Consider the following 15,504-nt stretch of genomic DNA (forward strand, 5'->3'; position numbering starts at 1 on the left):
CGCTGTGATGGATGTCTGTGTAAATTGTGTTGTGTCTTGGGTCTTTTTTTCTTGTATGTATGACTGCAGAAACAACATTTCACTTGAGCCTCTATGAGGTTCAAAGTGACAAATAAATTGTATTGTATTGTATTGTATGTAGAGGAACATAATAGACGAATAACATCTGCAAAGGAAAACATGAGGTTATAGGACAATTACTTGCAGGAATTGAAAATAATTAAAAGAACTCTGTGTTGGATAGAGGACTATAGAAGAGAGAAGAATGCAGTGATTTGTCTATCGTGGTGTCATGTATCCTGAGTCTATAGACATGTAGAGAATGTCATCTAAAACAAACTTCAGTCTGAAGAAGGGTCTCGACCCGAAACGACACCCATTCCTTCTCTACAGAGCTGCTCCCTGTCCCGCTGAGTTACTCCAGCATTTTGTGTCTACCTCAATGAAAGTAGAATGCGAATTATCATCAAAAAAGTGAATGGAGCTGGCGTTTGGAGAGGGTAATTAGGTTTGTTTAGTTGCAGCGTGGAAACAGGCACGTCGGCCCGCCGAATCCGCACCGACCATGCATCACCTGCTCATGATAGTTCTATGTTATCCCACTCTCCCATCCACTCCCTGCACACTAGGGACAATTTTATAGAGACCTATTAACCTACAAACTCGCTTGTCTTTGTGATGTGGAAGGAAACCGGAGTGCCTGGATGAAACCCACCCAGTCTCAGGGAGAATGTGCAAACTCCGCACTGTCAGCTCCAGAGGTCAGGATCAAACCCGGCTGTCTGGCGCTGTGAGTCATAGAGTCATAGAATGATACCACATGGACCTTCAGCCCAACTTGCAAACACCGGCCAAAATGTCCCACCTACACTAGTCCCACCTGCCCGCGTTTGGTCCATATCCCTCCAAACCTGAACTATCCATGTACCTGTCTCACTGTTTCTTAACACCTTGGGATAGTCCCTGCCTCAACTACCTCCGCTGGCAGCATACACCCACCAACCTTCGTGTGAGGTAGCGGCAATACCTGCTGCGCCACCGTGTCGCCCAAAACACCCGTGATTGATCACGAGACAGAAATTGTGCAGGAAATAGACAAGAGACTTGGACAACATTTAAGTTGATGGTACAATGTGCAGTATGAATGCAGGAATGTGTACAGTAACAGTTTAGACATCTTTAAAAGTATAGAGAATGTACATGATGTAAAATAAACTGGGCTTTGCTCTGAATGTCCCAATCTCACAGGCAACCCCACTACAATCTTCATTCACGCCCAGCGAAACGTTGAATACATTTTCATCCCTGGAGAGCACCGCATCTTGTGCATCAGCATCTGCAGCTTCACTGTCACAGCACAACTCCCCGGGAAGGCAATCCTGTCAAGACATTGTCCGTTTATCACAAACTGATATTGGAACCCTCTGCTCATCATCTGATGCACAACATAGTGTGGGATCGTCGCAGCAAGTAACGTGCGGAAATGCTACACAAGAGCTGAACAGGATTACCTCTGGACCAGGGGACAATCGTGCTACAGGAGGACCACAGTCCTTGGTCTATGGTGAAGGTACGGAAACATCAGGACACCCTGGCGTTCTCAGCACCCGTGAGAAAGGTAAGACCATCAGGCATGATTGAATGGCGGAGTAGACTTGATAGGCCGAATGGGCTAATTCTACAACAGTTCCTTATGACCTTATGACTATCTAGCCACTGATTTTAATCGCCGATCATCTTTCAGTCCAAACACTTCTTTCACATATTGGAAGTGAGATAGAACGTGCGCCAGCTGGAAACTATAGATCCAGAATATTGGAACCATTGTATCGATTATTGAGGTATCACAGCCCTAGAGTCACAGTCAGAGAATGGCTACAGGCCTTTCGGCCCAACTTGCCCACACCAGCCAATATGTCCCAGCTACACTAGCCCCACCTGCCAACATTTGGTCCATATCCCTCCCAAACCTGTCCTATCCAAGTCTACCCAATGTGAATCTTTTGTTAGTGTTGAAAATCGCATTGTACCATTGCAGTTTTACATGTGGTGCCTGACAGAATAATTACGCATGGGTGATAGTATGTAGAGGAAGGAACTGCAGATGTTGGTTTACACCGACCATAGACACAGAATGCTGTAGTAACTCAGCGGGTCAGGCAGCATCTCTGGAGAGAAGGAATGGGTGACGTTTTGGGTCGAGACCCTTCTTCAGACCTGTCAGAGGAGTCTGAAGAAGGGTCTTGAACCCGAAACGTCACCCATTCCTTCTATCCAGAGATGCTGCCTGTCACGCTGAGTTACTCCAGCATTTTGTGTCTATTGACAACATGTACAGTTAGTTTAATTCACCAAAACATTGTCTGCGAGGAGTGCTTTCTATCACATTACCAGTAAGAATGCTAGTCTTCTTTCCATTTGCATTCTGTATCCTATTCATTACCACGACTAACCAGCGCATGATAATGTGAGGCAGATTTATAATTCCCTGTTTCAATTGTAAGAAATGTTTACAAATAATTAAAAAATTAAATTAGTCTTTTTAAAAGTAGCTAGAGTTATTTAGAAACCTATGGTGGTATTTTTGATATGATTCATTTCACTTATAGATGGTGCCAAAGTATTGGTTTATGGCTATAGCAGTGAACACATCTTAACGATGTTAGATTTTGGGAATTTGTACAGAATATTTAGAGAAATAAAGAGGTTTATTATGAATGATTGAAATAGATCAAGGCCAGCTTTCTGAATGGTGATAACTTTAATGAAATAAATGAGATAATATTAATCCCAAAATATTGCTTATATATCCTTGCAAAATTAAAACTATTAAAGTCACAATGGAATAAGTCATGCAATCTATCCTTGCTGTCTCCTCCCCTTCTCAGCTCACCCTCTGCCCTCTGGCTCCTCCTCTTCCTTTCTTCTTCCCCCTCCCCCACCCTGCATCAGTCTGAAGAAGGGTTTTGGCCTGAAACTGACTATTTCCTTCGCTCCATAGATGCTGCCGCACCCGCTGAGTTTCTCCAGCAATTTTCTCTACCTTGAAATCTATCTGATCTCTGTTTCTAGACTGAGATCTTCTATAATTTGCGTTTTATTGAAATAGGACTTATTTAGAGCGAGATTAAAATTGTTTTACCTTCCCATTATTGTTGCATGAAGAGCAGCCAGCAGGAGGTCCTAGGTCCTCCCATCCCATCCTGCACCCCTTGCCTGCACCAAATAAGCATTAAACATGCTACAAATTTAAACGTGTGCTTTTTGTAAGTAAAAGCAAATAAAATATTTAGGAATCGGTTAACTCAAGCGAAGATGAAAAAGGTGAAGATAATGACCAAAGAAATTCATGTTCAGTTAATGATTTATCATTTTCGACCACAAAAGAGGGCCCCTGTTTAAACCTATACGTGGTACCATCAAGAAATTCATTGCAATTTTAGGGAAAATACTCAAAAGAAATGTGTCGGGGAAAGGTCAAATTTCTCTGCGCATAATATTTGGTAAAATAGTGACAGATTATTTATAAAGAATTGTATATTTCACTGTGTAGGAAGGAACTGCAGATAAACCAAAGATAGACACTAAATGCTGGAGTAACTCAGTGGGACAAGGCAGCGTCTCTGGAGAGAAAGAATGGGTGACGTTTCGGGTCGAGACTCTTCTTCGGACAGTCTGAAGGAGGGTCGCGACCAAAAACGTCACCCATTCCTTTTCTCAAGAGATGCTGCCTGTCCCGCTGAGTTACTCCAGCTTTATGTTCTTATATTTCACTGCATACAAAGCACAGGATATTTTTACTGATGGTTAGTATGAACTTCTGCAAACTGTTCAGGAAGTCACTGGCTCTGATAGAAATAGCTCCGTCATTTGTAGCAGTAAGGAATTAAACTAAGGAACTAAAGATATTCGTGGAATCAGCCTCCTGCCAATTCAACTGTAAGCAGAACTAATTCTAAAAGATACTCATGTGGTTACAGTAGAAAGTATATATACATTTGGAATTTTTTAAACCCAGTTCATTTAATAGTGCAAGTGAGTAAGAACACACCACGTATCTATGTGTAAAATAGTAACTTCAGGAACAGTATAACCATTTTTTCTTTCTTCTTCCAGGATAACTATGGCCTTAACTAATTTAAGTATAGTCATAGGGTTGTACAGGGCAGAAACTGGCCCTTCAGCCCATCTCAACCATAATGACCCAGTTGCTTTACTGAGCCAGTCCCATTTGTTTGCATTTGGCCGTTATCCCTCTACACCTTTTCATTCCGTGAACCTGTCCAATTCCCTATTAAAGGTACATTCCCCCTGTGACCGCGTGGGTTTTCTCCGTGATCTTCCGTTTCCTCCCACGCCCCAAAGACGTACAGGTTTGTAGGTTAATTGGCTTGGTGTCAGTGTAAATTGTCCCTGGTGTGTGTCGGAGAGTGTTAGTGTGCGGGGATCGCTGGTCGGTGCGGACTCGGTGGGCTGAAGGGCTTGTTTTCACGCTGTATCTCCAAACTAAACTAAAGTAAAACTGGTAAAAGGACCAAGAACCAACATGCACAGAAAGAGGTTGATTGATCAAAGAGGTAACCCAAGGAAAAACATTTTAATGCGGCAATGGGTAGGAATTGGAATTCATTGCTAGTTAGGTGAAGGGAGTTGATTCAATCATGACATCCAGAAGTGAACTGAATAACCATCTAGAAGGGAAAACGATTGATGGTCTATTCGGAGAGAGCTAGAAAGTGGATTAGCTGCATTTCTTTTGCATGGAGTGAATTCAATCAGTTCCTTCAAAGCTGCGACCTTTTTGCGTTACTTGGTTAGGATGACCGCATTCATTAGCAGCTTAGTTTAGGTTGGTTTAGTTTATTGTCACGTGTACCTAGGCACAGTGAAAAGCTTTTGTTGCGTGCTAACCAGTCAGCGGAAAGACAATACGTGATTACAATCGAGCCATTTTCAGTGTACAGATACATGATAAGGGAATAATGTTTAGTGCAAGGTAAAGCCAGCAAAGTCTGATCAAGGATAGTCCAAGGGTCACCAAAGAGGTAGATAGTAGTTCAACACTGCTCTCTGGTTGTGGTAGCTAATATTAGCTAATATTATTCTGCCAATTGGGGACATCCATAATGCTCAACATATGATTGTAAACGGGGATTATTTTTCTCTTGAATTATCTCAAAAGGATAGAAACATAGAAACATAGAAAATAGGTGCAGGAGGAGGCCATTCGGCCCTTTGAGCCATATCAATAACACGTGCCTGCCTTCTCCCCATATCCCTTGACTCCACTAGCCCCTAGAGCTCTATCTAACTCTCTCTTAAATCCATCCAGTGACTGCTCTCTGTGGAAGGGAATTCCATAAATTCACAACTCCCTGGGTGAAAAAGTTTTTTCTCACCTCAGTCTTAAATGACCTCCACTTTATTCTAAGACTGTGTCCCCTGGTTCTGGACTCGCCCAACATTGGGATAATTTTTCCTGCATCTAGCTTGTCCAGTCCTTTTATAATTTTATATGTTTCTATAAGATATCCCCTCATTCTTCTAAACTCCAGTGAATACAAGCCTAGTCTTTTCGATCTTTCCTCATATGACAGTTCCGCCATCCCAGGGATCAATTTCGTGAACCTACGCTGCACTGCCTCAATCACAAGGATGTCCTTCCTCAAATTAGGAGACCAAAACTGTACACAATACTCCAGATACTAAAGAACCTCCTATACTGAAATCCTCGTGTTATGAAGGCCAACATTCCATTAGCTTTCTTCACTGCCTGCTGTACCTGCACGCCAACATTCAGTGACCGGTGTACAAGGACGCCCAGGTCTCGTTGCACCTCCCCCTTACCTAACCTGACACCATTGAGATAATAATCAGCCCCCTTGTTTTTGCCGCCAAAGTGGATAACCTCACATATATCTATATTATACTGCATCTGCCACGCATCTGCCCATTCACTCAACCTGTCCAGGACACCCTGCAACCTCCTAACATCCTCTTCACAGCTCACACTGCCACTCAACTTTGTGTCATCCGCAAACTTGCTAGTGTTGCTCCTAATTCCCTCTTCCAAATCATTAATATATATGGTAAACAGTTGCGGCCCCAACACCGAGCCTTGCGGCACTCCACTCGCCACTGCCTGCCATTCTGAAAAGGACCCGTTCACTCCTACTCTTTGCTTCCGGTCTGCCAACCAATTTTCTATCCATGTCAACACCCTACCCCCAATACCATGTGCTCTAATTTTAGTCACCAGTCTCCCGTGCGGGACCTTATCAAAGGCTTTCTGAAAGTCTAGATACACTACATCCACTGGCTCCCCTTCATCCATTTTACTTGTCACATCCTCAAAAAATTCCAGAAGATTAGTCAAGCATGATTTCCCTTTCATAAATCCATGCTGACTTGGACTAATCCTTTTACTGCTATCCAAATGCCCCATTATTACCTCTTTAATAATTGACTCCAGCATCTTTCCCACCACCGAAGTCAGGTTAACTGGTGTGTAATTCCCCATTTTCTCTCTCGCTCCTTTCTTGAAAAGTGGGATAACATTAGCTTTCCTCCAATCCACAGGAACTGATCCTGAATCTATTGAACATTGGCAAATGATCACCAATGCGTCTACTATTTCTAGAGCCACCTCCCTGAGGACCCTGGGATGCAGACCATCAGGCCCAGGGGATTTATCATCCTTCAGTCCCATTAGCCTACCCAATACTATTTCTCGCCTAATGAAAATTTATTTCAGTTCCTCTATCACCTTAGATCCCCTGTCCTCCAGGTCAAGGTCCTTGGTGAATACGTGTTCCTTTAATCTTTTCAAAGGTAGTCTGTAAAAGCACCAGTGAGTCACGATCAGTTAGAATTCATAAAGTTATTCCACAATCAGTGCAATCTTCTCACTTCTTTCTCTTTGTTCTTGCCCTTGGCATTTCTGTGAACAGGTTTTTTTTTGTTTTTCAACACAAGTTCTGAAACATATCTGAGGACCTAGAAGAATCCATCTTTCCCAGAAGAAAGCATAATGATTTTTTTTTTAAATCACCACACGTGATGGTTTTTACTTGAGAAGATGAAAGCATAAGAATGAAAGTTCACATCACAAATGGTTCATTTCCCACAACTCAAATGACATGCTCAATCCTTTCATAATATTCTGAATGGACAAATTGCGCTTTATTCCAATGGAATACACAACACATATGACACAAAACTCTGGAGTAACTCAGCGGGACAGGCAGCATCTCTGGAGAGAAAGGGTGACGTTTCGGGTCGAGACCCTTCTTCAGACTGAAGAATTCTGCATTGGTCACTGACCCTTTTACCACTTTGGAGAAGTGTCTCGACCCGAAAAGTCACCCATTCTTTCTCTCCAGAGATGCCGCCTGTCCCGCTGAGTTGTTCCAGCATTTTGTGTCTATCTTCGGTGTAAACTAGCATCTGCAGTTCCTTCCTACACATGCCGAACACACGAAACGGTTAGAACAACATTCAGATCACAATCAGTATGACAGCAACAAGGCCCCCAAGGGGAAGTTACTCATTTGCAAGGGTTCTCGACTTCCTGACAATTAAGTGGGGAAGTGCTGACAATTGCAGGCAGAACTGGTGGTATTTCTCAAGAAAGTATGAGCCATTACTGTGCACATATTTCACAAAGTTAAACTCCTCGCATGTTGCAAAATATACTTGGCTAATAAAGTACTATTTTGATTATGATTATGAAAATATAATTTACATGTATTTCAATCTTTAAGAAATTACAGAACTATGTCCCAAAAAAATGTCAGTGGCAGTAGGTTCCCTCTGTTACCCCGTGGGTTTTCTATGGGTGAACCAGTTTCCTCCCACATTCCAAAATGTTTGGATATTTAAAAGATAAAATCAATATCAAGTGTACGAAGGAACTGCAGATACTGATTTACACCGAAGATAGGCACAAAATGCTGGCGTAACCCAGCGGGACAGGCAGCATCTCTGGAGAGAAGGATTGGGTGAAGTCGATATAAATGCTTGTTCTTTTTTTGCAATGAACAGTAACCACAAAATGCTTCACTCCCTTCCACAGCTGCTAAACTGTCCCCAATCCATTACTTCACGTTCCATTGCATGCTGCAAGCATTTCGTTTTTTTTCAAACATATTATTATGTTTGTCTGTCTGTTCCTTCTTCACTTTTCATTTCTATTGAAATGCGGCTGCATTTTGTTTCTCACTTGTTTACTGTCCCCCTCTCCTTTTATACACTTTTTCAATGGTGAGCAGTAAATGCACCAGAAAAAGCTGAAGCACCCACTATTTTAGATACTACCCGCAAATTATAATCACAACTTAAAGCCAATAACATTAATATATCAGTCAAGTGGAAATAACACTTATTCCGAATGCTTTCTGATTCTTATAGGAATTGAGCCATTCTGATCCTCATTGGTAATGTTACCATTTCAACATGATTTCTTCAGAGTTGGGCAAAATATACATGCAACAGCAAAGATTTGTCTTTACTCTGGAGTTTAGAAGGATGAGAGGCTCGGTCTTATTGAAACATATAAGATTGTTCAGGGTTTGGACTCACTAGAGGCTGGAAACATGTTCCCGATGATGGCGGAGTCCAGAACCAGGGACCACAGTTGAAGAATAAGGAGTAAGCCATTTAGAACGGAGACGAGGAAACACTTTTTCTCATAGAGAGTGGTGAGTCTGTGGAATTCACTGCCTCAGAGGGCGGTGTGGGCTGGTTCTCTGGATGCTTTCAAGAGAGAGCTAGATAGGGCTCTTAAAAATAGCGGAATCAGGGGATATGGGGAGAAGGCAGAAACGGGGTACTGATTGGGGATGATCAGCCATGATCACATTGAATGGCTGGAAGGGCCAAATGGCCTACTCCTGCACCTATTGTCTATTGTCTATATAATATTTCCTAGCTGTGCAATACAAACTGTGCATTCGACATTCAAAGCTGAGAAATCTGCAGTCTTTAAGATCCATATCATCTTGCACAACATCTAATTAGGAAATTGAAGATACTTAGGGAGGACTGTTTTAACATGACCTAATCAGCTAATTATATTGCAGTTTGATTCAATGACAGAGTGGAGTAATGTATGTACAAACAATACTTCACATACTGGCCAGGAATCCACCCTTCAGGACACCTACAGTATATCTAAGAGTTTTCTAAACTACATGAGAGCATTCGCTTTGCAGCAATGTTGGTTCATCTGCATTTTCTCCTGTTCATTCAATTGTGACTGATGATCCCTGTAACGGCAGTTTTTAAAAACCTTCTCAAAATCCAATTTCGATAGCCATTAATTTGTTGAGTATGATTTGAAGGTATAGCCTTATGGCCCTGTCCCACGTGCCAATTTGTTCGGCGATTGCCAGCGTCATGTCAGGGTCGCCAAAAGATTTTGAACATTGTAGAATCCAGCGGCGACAAAAAAAATGTTGCGACACTTGAAAAAAACACCGCGTGTCATACGTCATCACGCCGCGCACCGCTGCATCACGCTGCGTCACTCTGTATCATGCCGCAAATTTTTCAGTGACCTTATAGGTCAGTCAATGATGCGGGCAGTCGCCGAAAAAAATCACCAAGTGGGGACAGGCCCTTAACACATTCACGACGTACATAAGACGGCAAAGATGAATCTTCCAGACGTCATTTCATACTTAATTAGTCGTTTAGTGAAATATTACAAAACAAAGAAATAACTCATAACTTTACGTTCTTAATCGCTGTTCCCGTCACGTCATATAAATCACATAAAAACTTCTTATGTCGTCTCGTAACATGCGTGTCATGATTGTGGTAGAAAACTATCTCCCCTCAAACTCCGACACAAAACCAAAACTTCTAATCTGCGAGTCTGCGCGAGACTCCTCCAACAAAAGAACACATCCTTACTACGTACCAAATCCCACCTACAAAAGTACATGCAGATAGCTAAAACTAAAAATATCAGGCATGATAATAACACTGACTTAAGCTTAATGGCTCCTACAATCCCACTGTTGTGCATCATTCCTAGCTTTATTGGATTTTGTTCTGAACCACAAACTGAGTGGGATGGATTTCTCTGCAAGAGCCAATGACCCACATTTACTGTGTAGGAAGGAACTGCAGATGTTGGTTTAAACCGAAGAAAGGCACAAAATGCTGGAGTAATTCAGCGGGGCAGGCAGCTTCTCTGGATAGAAGGAATGGGTGACGTTTTGGGTCGAGACCCTTCTTCAGACTTCAAGTCTTCCGGTCTGAAGAAAGGTCTCGACCCGAAACGTCACCCATTCCTTCACTCCGGTGATGCTGCCTGTCCACTCCGCTGATGCTGAGTTACTCCAGTATTTTGTGTCTATCCACATTTACTGCCTGGGTCCCCATTCCCTGAGCATGCCAGATACAGAGAGCTGATCCTGTTCACCAGGCCACTAATCCCACCCCTGCCTCATCTATGTCCCCGCTCCATCATCAACTTTACGAACAATCAATGTAATCAGAAACTCTTACAAACCAATAACAATTATATAAACGCCTCTTCACCTCCCTTCCCCAATCAGATGAAAATACCACTAGGATGTTGTGGAGAATACTTTCACCTTCCCCTCCACTTCCCCTTGACTATCTTCATGTTCTCTCTCCTACCTCTTGAACCCTTTCTCTCCGCACTTTTCCTCATATGCTGGCATCCTTTGGTTTAGAGGTACAGGGCGGAAATGGGCCCTTCAGCCCACCGAGTCCGCACCGACCAGCGATCCCCGCACGCTAACACTATCCTACACACACTGGGGACAATTTTTTTACATTTACACCAAGCCAATTAACCTACAAACCTGTATGTCTTTGGAGTGTGGGAGGAAACCGAAGTTCTCGGAGAAAACCCGCGCAGGTCACGGGGAGAACGTACAAACTCATACAGACAAGCACGTAGCGAAGATCGAACCTGGGTCTCTGGCACTGTGATCATATTGAATGGCGGTGCAGGCCGTGAGCTTTGGAAGGCAGCAACTCTACTGTTGCGCCACCGTGCCACCCTTGCTAAGCCAGTTTCTTGCACAAACTCATCTTGCATCTTGCAAACTTTGTGCATGTTCTCTTTGCTTTGAGAGTGGATCTCTTGCCTCTGAGTCATAGTTTGTGGGTTCATATTCCGATCCAAACCATTAGCTCCCTAGCTCACCAGTGGACTGAGAGAGTGCTGCACGGAGGTGGCGTCGAGACAAGAAAGGAACCAATTGCTTTACTCATCCTCTCAGCTAGCATCCCATGCACTGTTCAAACGAAGGGTTGAGGCAAGTGCTGTAGGCTGACCTGGTCCATAAATATAATGTAAACACGAGGCTCTTGTTTCTTTTTATTCCATGACCAGCGAACTCCTCTCTACCTAAATATCCATTCTGGCATCACCCTTATGTCTCTGTACCTTCTCTCCCTCCCCCCTCATCTACCATGAATCTCTCTTCAATGCCTATATATAAACCAGCCTTGCTGTTAAATCACTGTCCCACTGCAATGATCATGGCTAAGAGTAACGTTCTCTATGGCTTTCATCAACTTTACATTGTCTCTGCCTTCATCCATGGGAAAGATCATCATTCTCTGCCTCAGGAAGGAGATGAGGAGGAATTTCTTTAGTCAGAGGGTGGTGAATCTGTGGAATTCTTTGCCACAGAAGGCTGTGGAGGTCAAGTCAGTGGATAGTTTCAAGGCAGAGATAGATAGATTCTTGATTAGTACGGGTGTCAGAGGTTATGGGGAGAAGGCAGGAGAATAGGGTTAGGAGGGAGAGATAGATCAGCCATGATTGGATGGCGGAGTAGGCTTGATGGGCCGAATGGCCTAATTCTACTCCTATCACTTATGATCTTATGGTCTTAGGGTCAATCTTTCTGCAGTTGCCAAGAAGGCCAAGTACACCCCTCCAATATCTGTTTTGGTGACATTGACCTTGCATAGCCTCCAATTCTCTGGGCACGGCTAGTTTGGTAATGACCTCTCTTTTCTCCTCCTGCTGCCACCAATTGTTTTCCCAAAGGTCTATCTCTGCTTATTTTCATCGACATCAGCATGCTGCCTCCCAGTGACACAAAATGGCTATGATGTACATAGACACAAAATGCTGGAGTAACTCAGTGGGATGGGCAGCATCTCGGGAGCGAAGGAATGGGTGACGGTTCGGGTCGAGACCCTTCTTCAGACTGCGAGTCAGGGGAGAGGGAAACATAGGGACAAGGAAGTGCAAGGTGTGAAAACGACAGATCAAAGTAGACGATGTTTAAGGGAATGTAGAATGGTTCATTGTTAGCTGAGGGGAAGGTGACAATGAGGCATTCAATCAGTAAAATTAATCAGGAAGACAGTGAAACCAGTCGGAGAACTAAGGCGGGGGAGGGACAGAGAGAGAAGGAAAGCTTTGATCGTCGTCTTCACACCTTACCCTACCATATTTCTAATCTCCCTCTCCCCCGACTCTCAGTCTAAAGAAGGGTCTCGACCCGAAACATCACCCACTCCTTCTCTCAATAGACAATTGACAATAGAAATAGTGCAGGAGTATGTCATTTGGTCCTTCGAGCCAGCGCCGCCATTCAATGTGATCATGGCTGATCATCCCCAATCAGTACCCCATTCCTGCCTTCTACCCATATCCCCTGACTCCGGTTTATTGTAAGAGCCCTATCTAGCTCTCTCTTGAAAGCATCCAAAGAACCTGCCTCCACTGCCCTCTGAGGCGGAGAATTCCACAGAATCACATCTCTGTGTGAGAAAAAGTGTTTCCTCATTTCTGTTCTAAATGGCTAACTCCTTATTCTTAAACTGTGGCCCCCAGTTCTGGACTCCCCCAACATCAGGAACATGTTTCCTGCCTCTAGCGTGCCAAAACCCTTAATAATCTTATATGTTTCAATGAGATTGCCTCTCATCCTTCTAAACTCCAGAGTAAACTCTCCAGCCGTAAGTGTGTCTGTCTCTCACCTCTTCCCAGAAATAGTAGTCGAGCTTTCAGCTCTCGTATTCCCACCTTTGCATTTTCCTTCCCTGCCTCTCTCTCTCCAATTTGAGCAATTGTCTTCCCCTCCAAAATCTACATCAGCTCCTCAGGTTTTCACACCATTGTTTACAACCCTGTCCTTGTGAGTTGTATGTCTTTGTGCCCTCTGTGCCATGCAAAGGAAACCTGTCACCTTCTTCACAGTGTAACGTTGCTCTCTGTATGTTATCAGTTTTGCACTGTCATCATCGCTGTTGGCAAGTCTCAATGCACCGAGCAATCTGATCATCAGCAAGGTTTATATGAAGAATTTATATTTTCTTTGCTGATATTTGGAAGGCTTTAGCTGTGCCACAAACACATTGCTATTCTGATGTTTAAAAAGATGGCCTGATGTAAGATATAGATCGAACAGCCATGATTGAGTGCCATTTATTGTCACTGACATGTACAGTGAAACTGAATTCTGCTCGTACTCATGTGCTTACATACAATTTAGCACACAATTTACGCGAAACGAAAAATTGCAAAAAAACAGAAGGGAGATGGGGGGGGCACCTGCTGATTCAATTGCAGTTTGCACCATTTCATGCTGCAAGGGTGCGACATTCAAATGCATTTACATATCATTTCATGCAGGGGGAAGTCACATTGTTGGGCGGTGTCAGTCATTGCATGTGTGGATTTGAATTTATATTACCACCATAAAACTCGGAAAGCAACTATTCCTTAGTCTGTTTGTCCTGGATGGTTGATTCAGACAGTATGACCTCTCCCTCCCCCACGATGCAGAGTCTGGGTCCACACCCCAAACAGGATGGGAGCTGTTTTATAATCCCTCCCCCCTCCTACCGGAAAATGGGGTGGCCTTCATGACCATGCCAGGAGAGGAGATTCTCAACATTTTTTAATCCTCTGCACTTTCCTGGTCCGCTGTGGGCAGAAACCATGATCTCTGCCATGATTGAGTGCGGAGGGGCCTGATGGGCCGAATGGCCGAAAATCTCCGCCATAGCTGGTGCGTTTTATGAACAAAATACAATTTACTCGTGCAAACAACATTGCCTAAAGTTTCGCTACCAAAATGCTGCCGCACCTGCTGATTCAATTGTAGTTTGATACCATTTCATGCAGAGTGCAAGGCCACGACATTCAAATGCATTTTCATATCATTTCATGCAGGGGGCAAGGCCACCACATTCAAATGCAGTTTCATACCATTCCAAGCAGGGTGAAACCACCATAAAACCACCATAAAACCCCACAAAACACCAGACCCACAGTTCAGTAGACATTCAGTGTGTTCGGTTGATTCAGACAGTAGTGACCTCTCCCTCCCCCATCATGCAGAGTCTGGGCCACACCCACACTTCTGGGTTTTATAATCCCTCCCCCCTCCCACCGGAAAATGGTGTGGCCTTCATGACGTGATTGCCAGGAGAGAGATTCTCAACATTTTTTAAACACTAACAACACTTTAATTTTTAATTGATGGGAAGAATCCTCTGCACCTGATGAGCGGAGGGGGGCTTTGAGTAACATGGCCAAAAATCACACACGTAAATGGCAGCATTTTTTCTAAAATCATGAAACAGAAAAATAGGAAGTGGTCAAGATCAGACTTTTAGTAATATAGATATTAAAGGGCCCCCCCTTTCACGACTTAATTCAAAACCTCTGCCGAGTTTAAAGGACCTAAAAAAAAAATCAAGATTGTGGTAATCTACGAACTCCTACGACCTTCCACGACGATGTTCACAAACTCCTATGAGTACGTCTGCGAATTCCCACGACTATTTCGATGCCCTCCTTACGATTAACATGTTGCAATTTCTTTCATCCCGACCATTTTTTTACTCGTTAACAATTTTTATCGGGCTGGAAAAAACGTCCCGACTTACCTGATGCCACGAGTACCTACGGCTGGCATAACGAGCCGCTACGAAATATCCACGGCCTCCTACGGACTCATTACGAACATTCTGCGAGTTTGAATCAAGGGAAAAACTCAGGAGATTTCGTGAATTACCTCGGGAAAGTGGGACAGGCCCTTTATTAAGATTTCAAAGCATATTACCCCCCACCCAACACAAACACAAGCGTCTTGACAAGTAAAGAATATGCTTACATTGTCTGCAGGGGTGATTTATAATGTGTTGATGTCTGACAGTATAAAAACAAGTTCAGTTGTAGGGAGTGTGGGAGCAGCGGCAGGAAGTCGGTTTTGTGCTGTGGTCGCCTTTCAGACTAAAAGGAACTAAAGCAAGTATTGTGCGTGCATGTAGCATAAGCAGCTACAGACGTCAGACAAGGTGGATGTGGACTGGTGTAAGGAATGCATCTCAGTGGAGCGTTTAGTTTAGTTTAGTTTAGAGATACAGCGCGGAAACAGGCCCTTCGGCCCACCGAGTCCACACCGACCAGCGATCTCCGCACATTAACACCACCCTGCACACACCAGGGACAATTTTACATTTATACCAGGCAATTAACCTTCTAACCTGTAC

At 43.6% G+C, this 15,504-nt stretch overlaps 1 protein-coding gene across 2 annotated transcripts in view; it reads left to right on the plus strand.

Annotated features, from left to right (window-relative positions):
• The window catches only part of ipcef1 (interaction protein for cytohesin exchange factors 1), a 134,463-nt gene that overhangs the window by 89,230 nt on the left and 29,729 nt on the right, over positions 1 to 15,504 (plus strand). For both annotated transcript variants that reach the window (XM_055639982.1, XM_055639983.1), the window contains exon 9: positions 1,249 to 1,618. In XM_055639982.1, coding sequence (XP_055495957.1) covers positions 1,249 to 1,618 — 370 coding nt within the window. The remainder of the gene's footprint in view (positions 1 to 1,248; positions 1,619 to 15,504) is intronic.

The sequence above is a fragment of the Leucoraja erinacea genome, chromosome 8 (genome assembly GCF_028641065.1).
Source record: "Leucoraja erinacea ecotype New England chromosome 8, Leri_hhj_1, whole genome shotgun sequence".
Classification (NCBI taxonomy): domain Eukaryota; kingdom Metazoa; phylum Chordata; class Chondrichthyes; order Rajiformes; family Rajidae; genus Leucoraja; species Leucoraja erinaceus.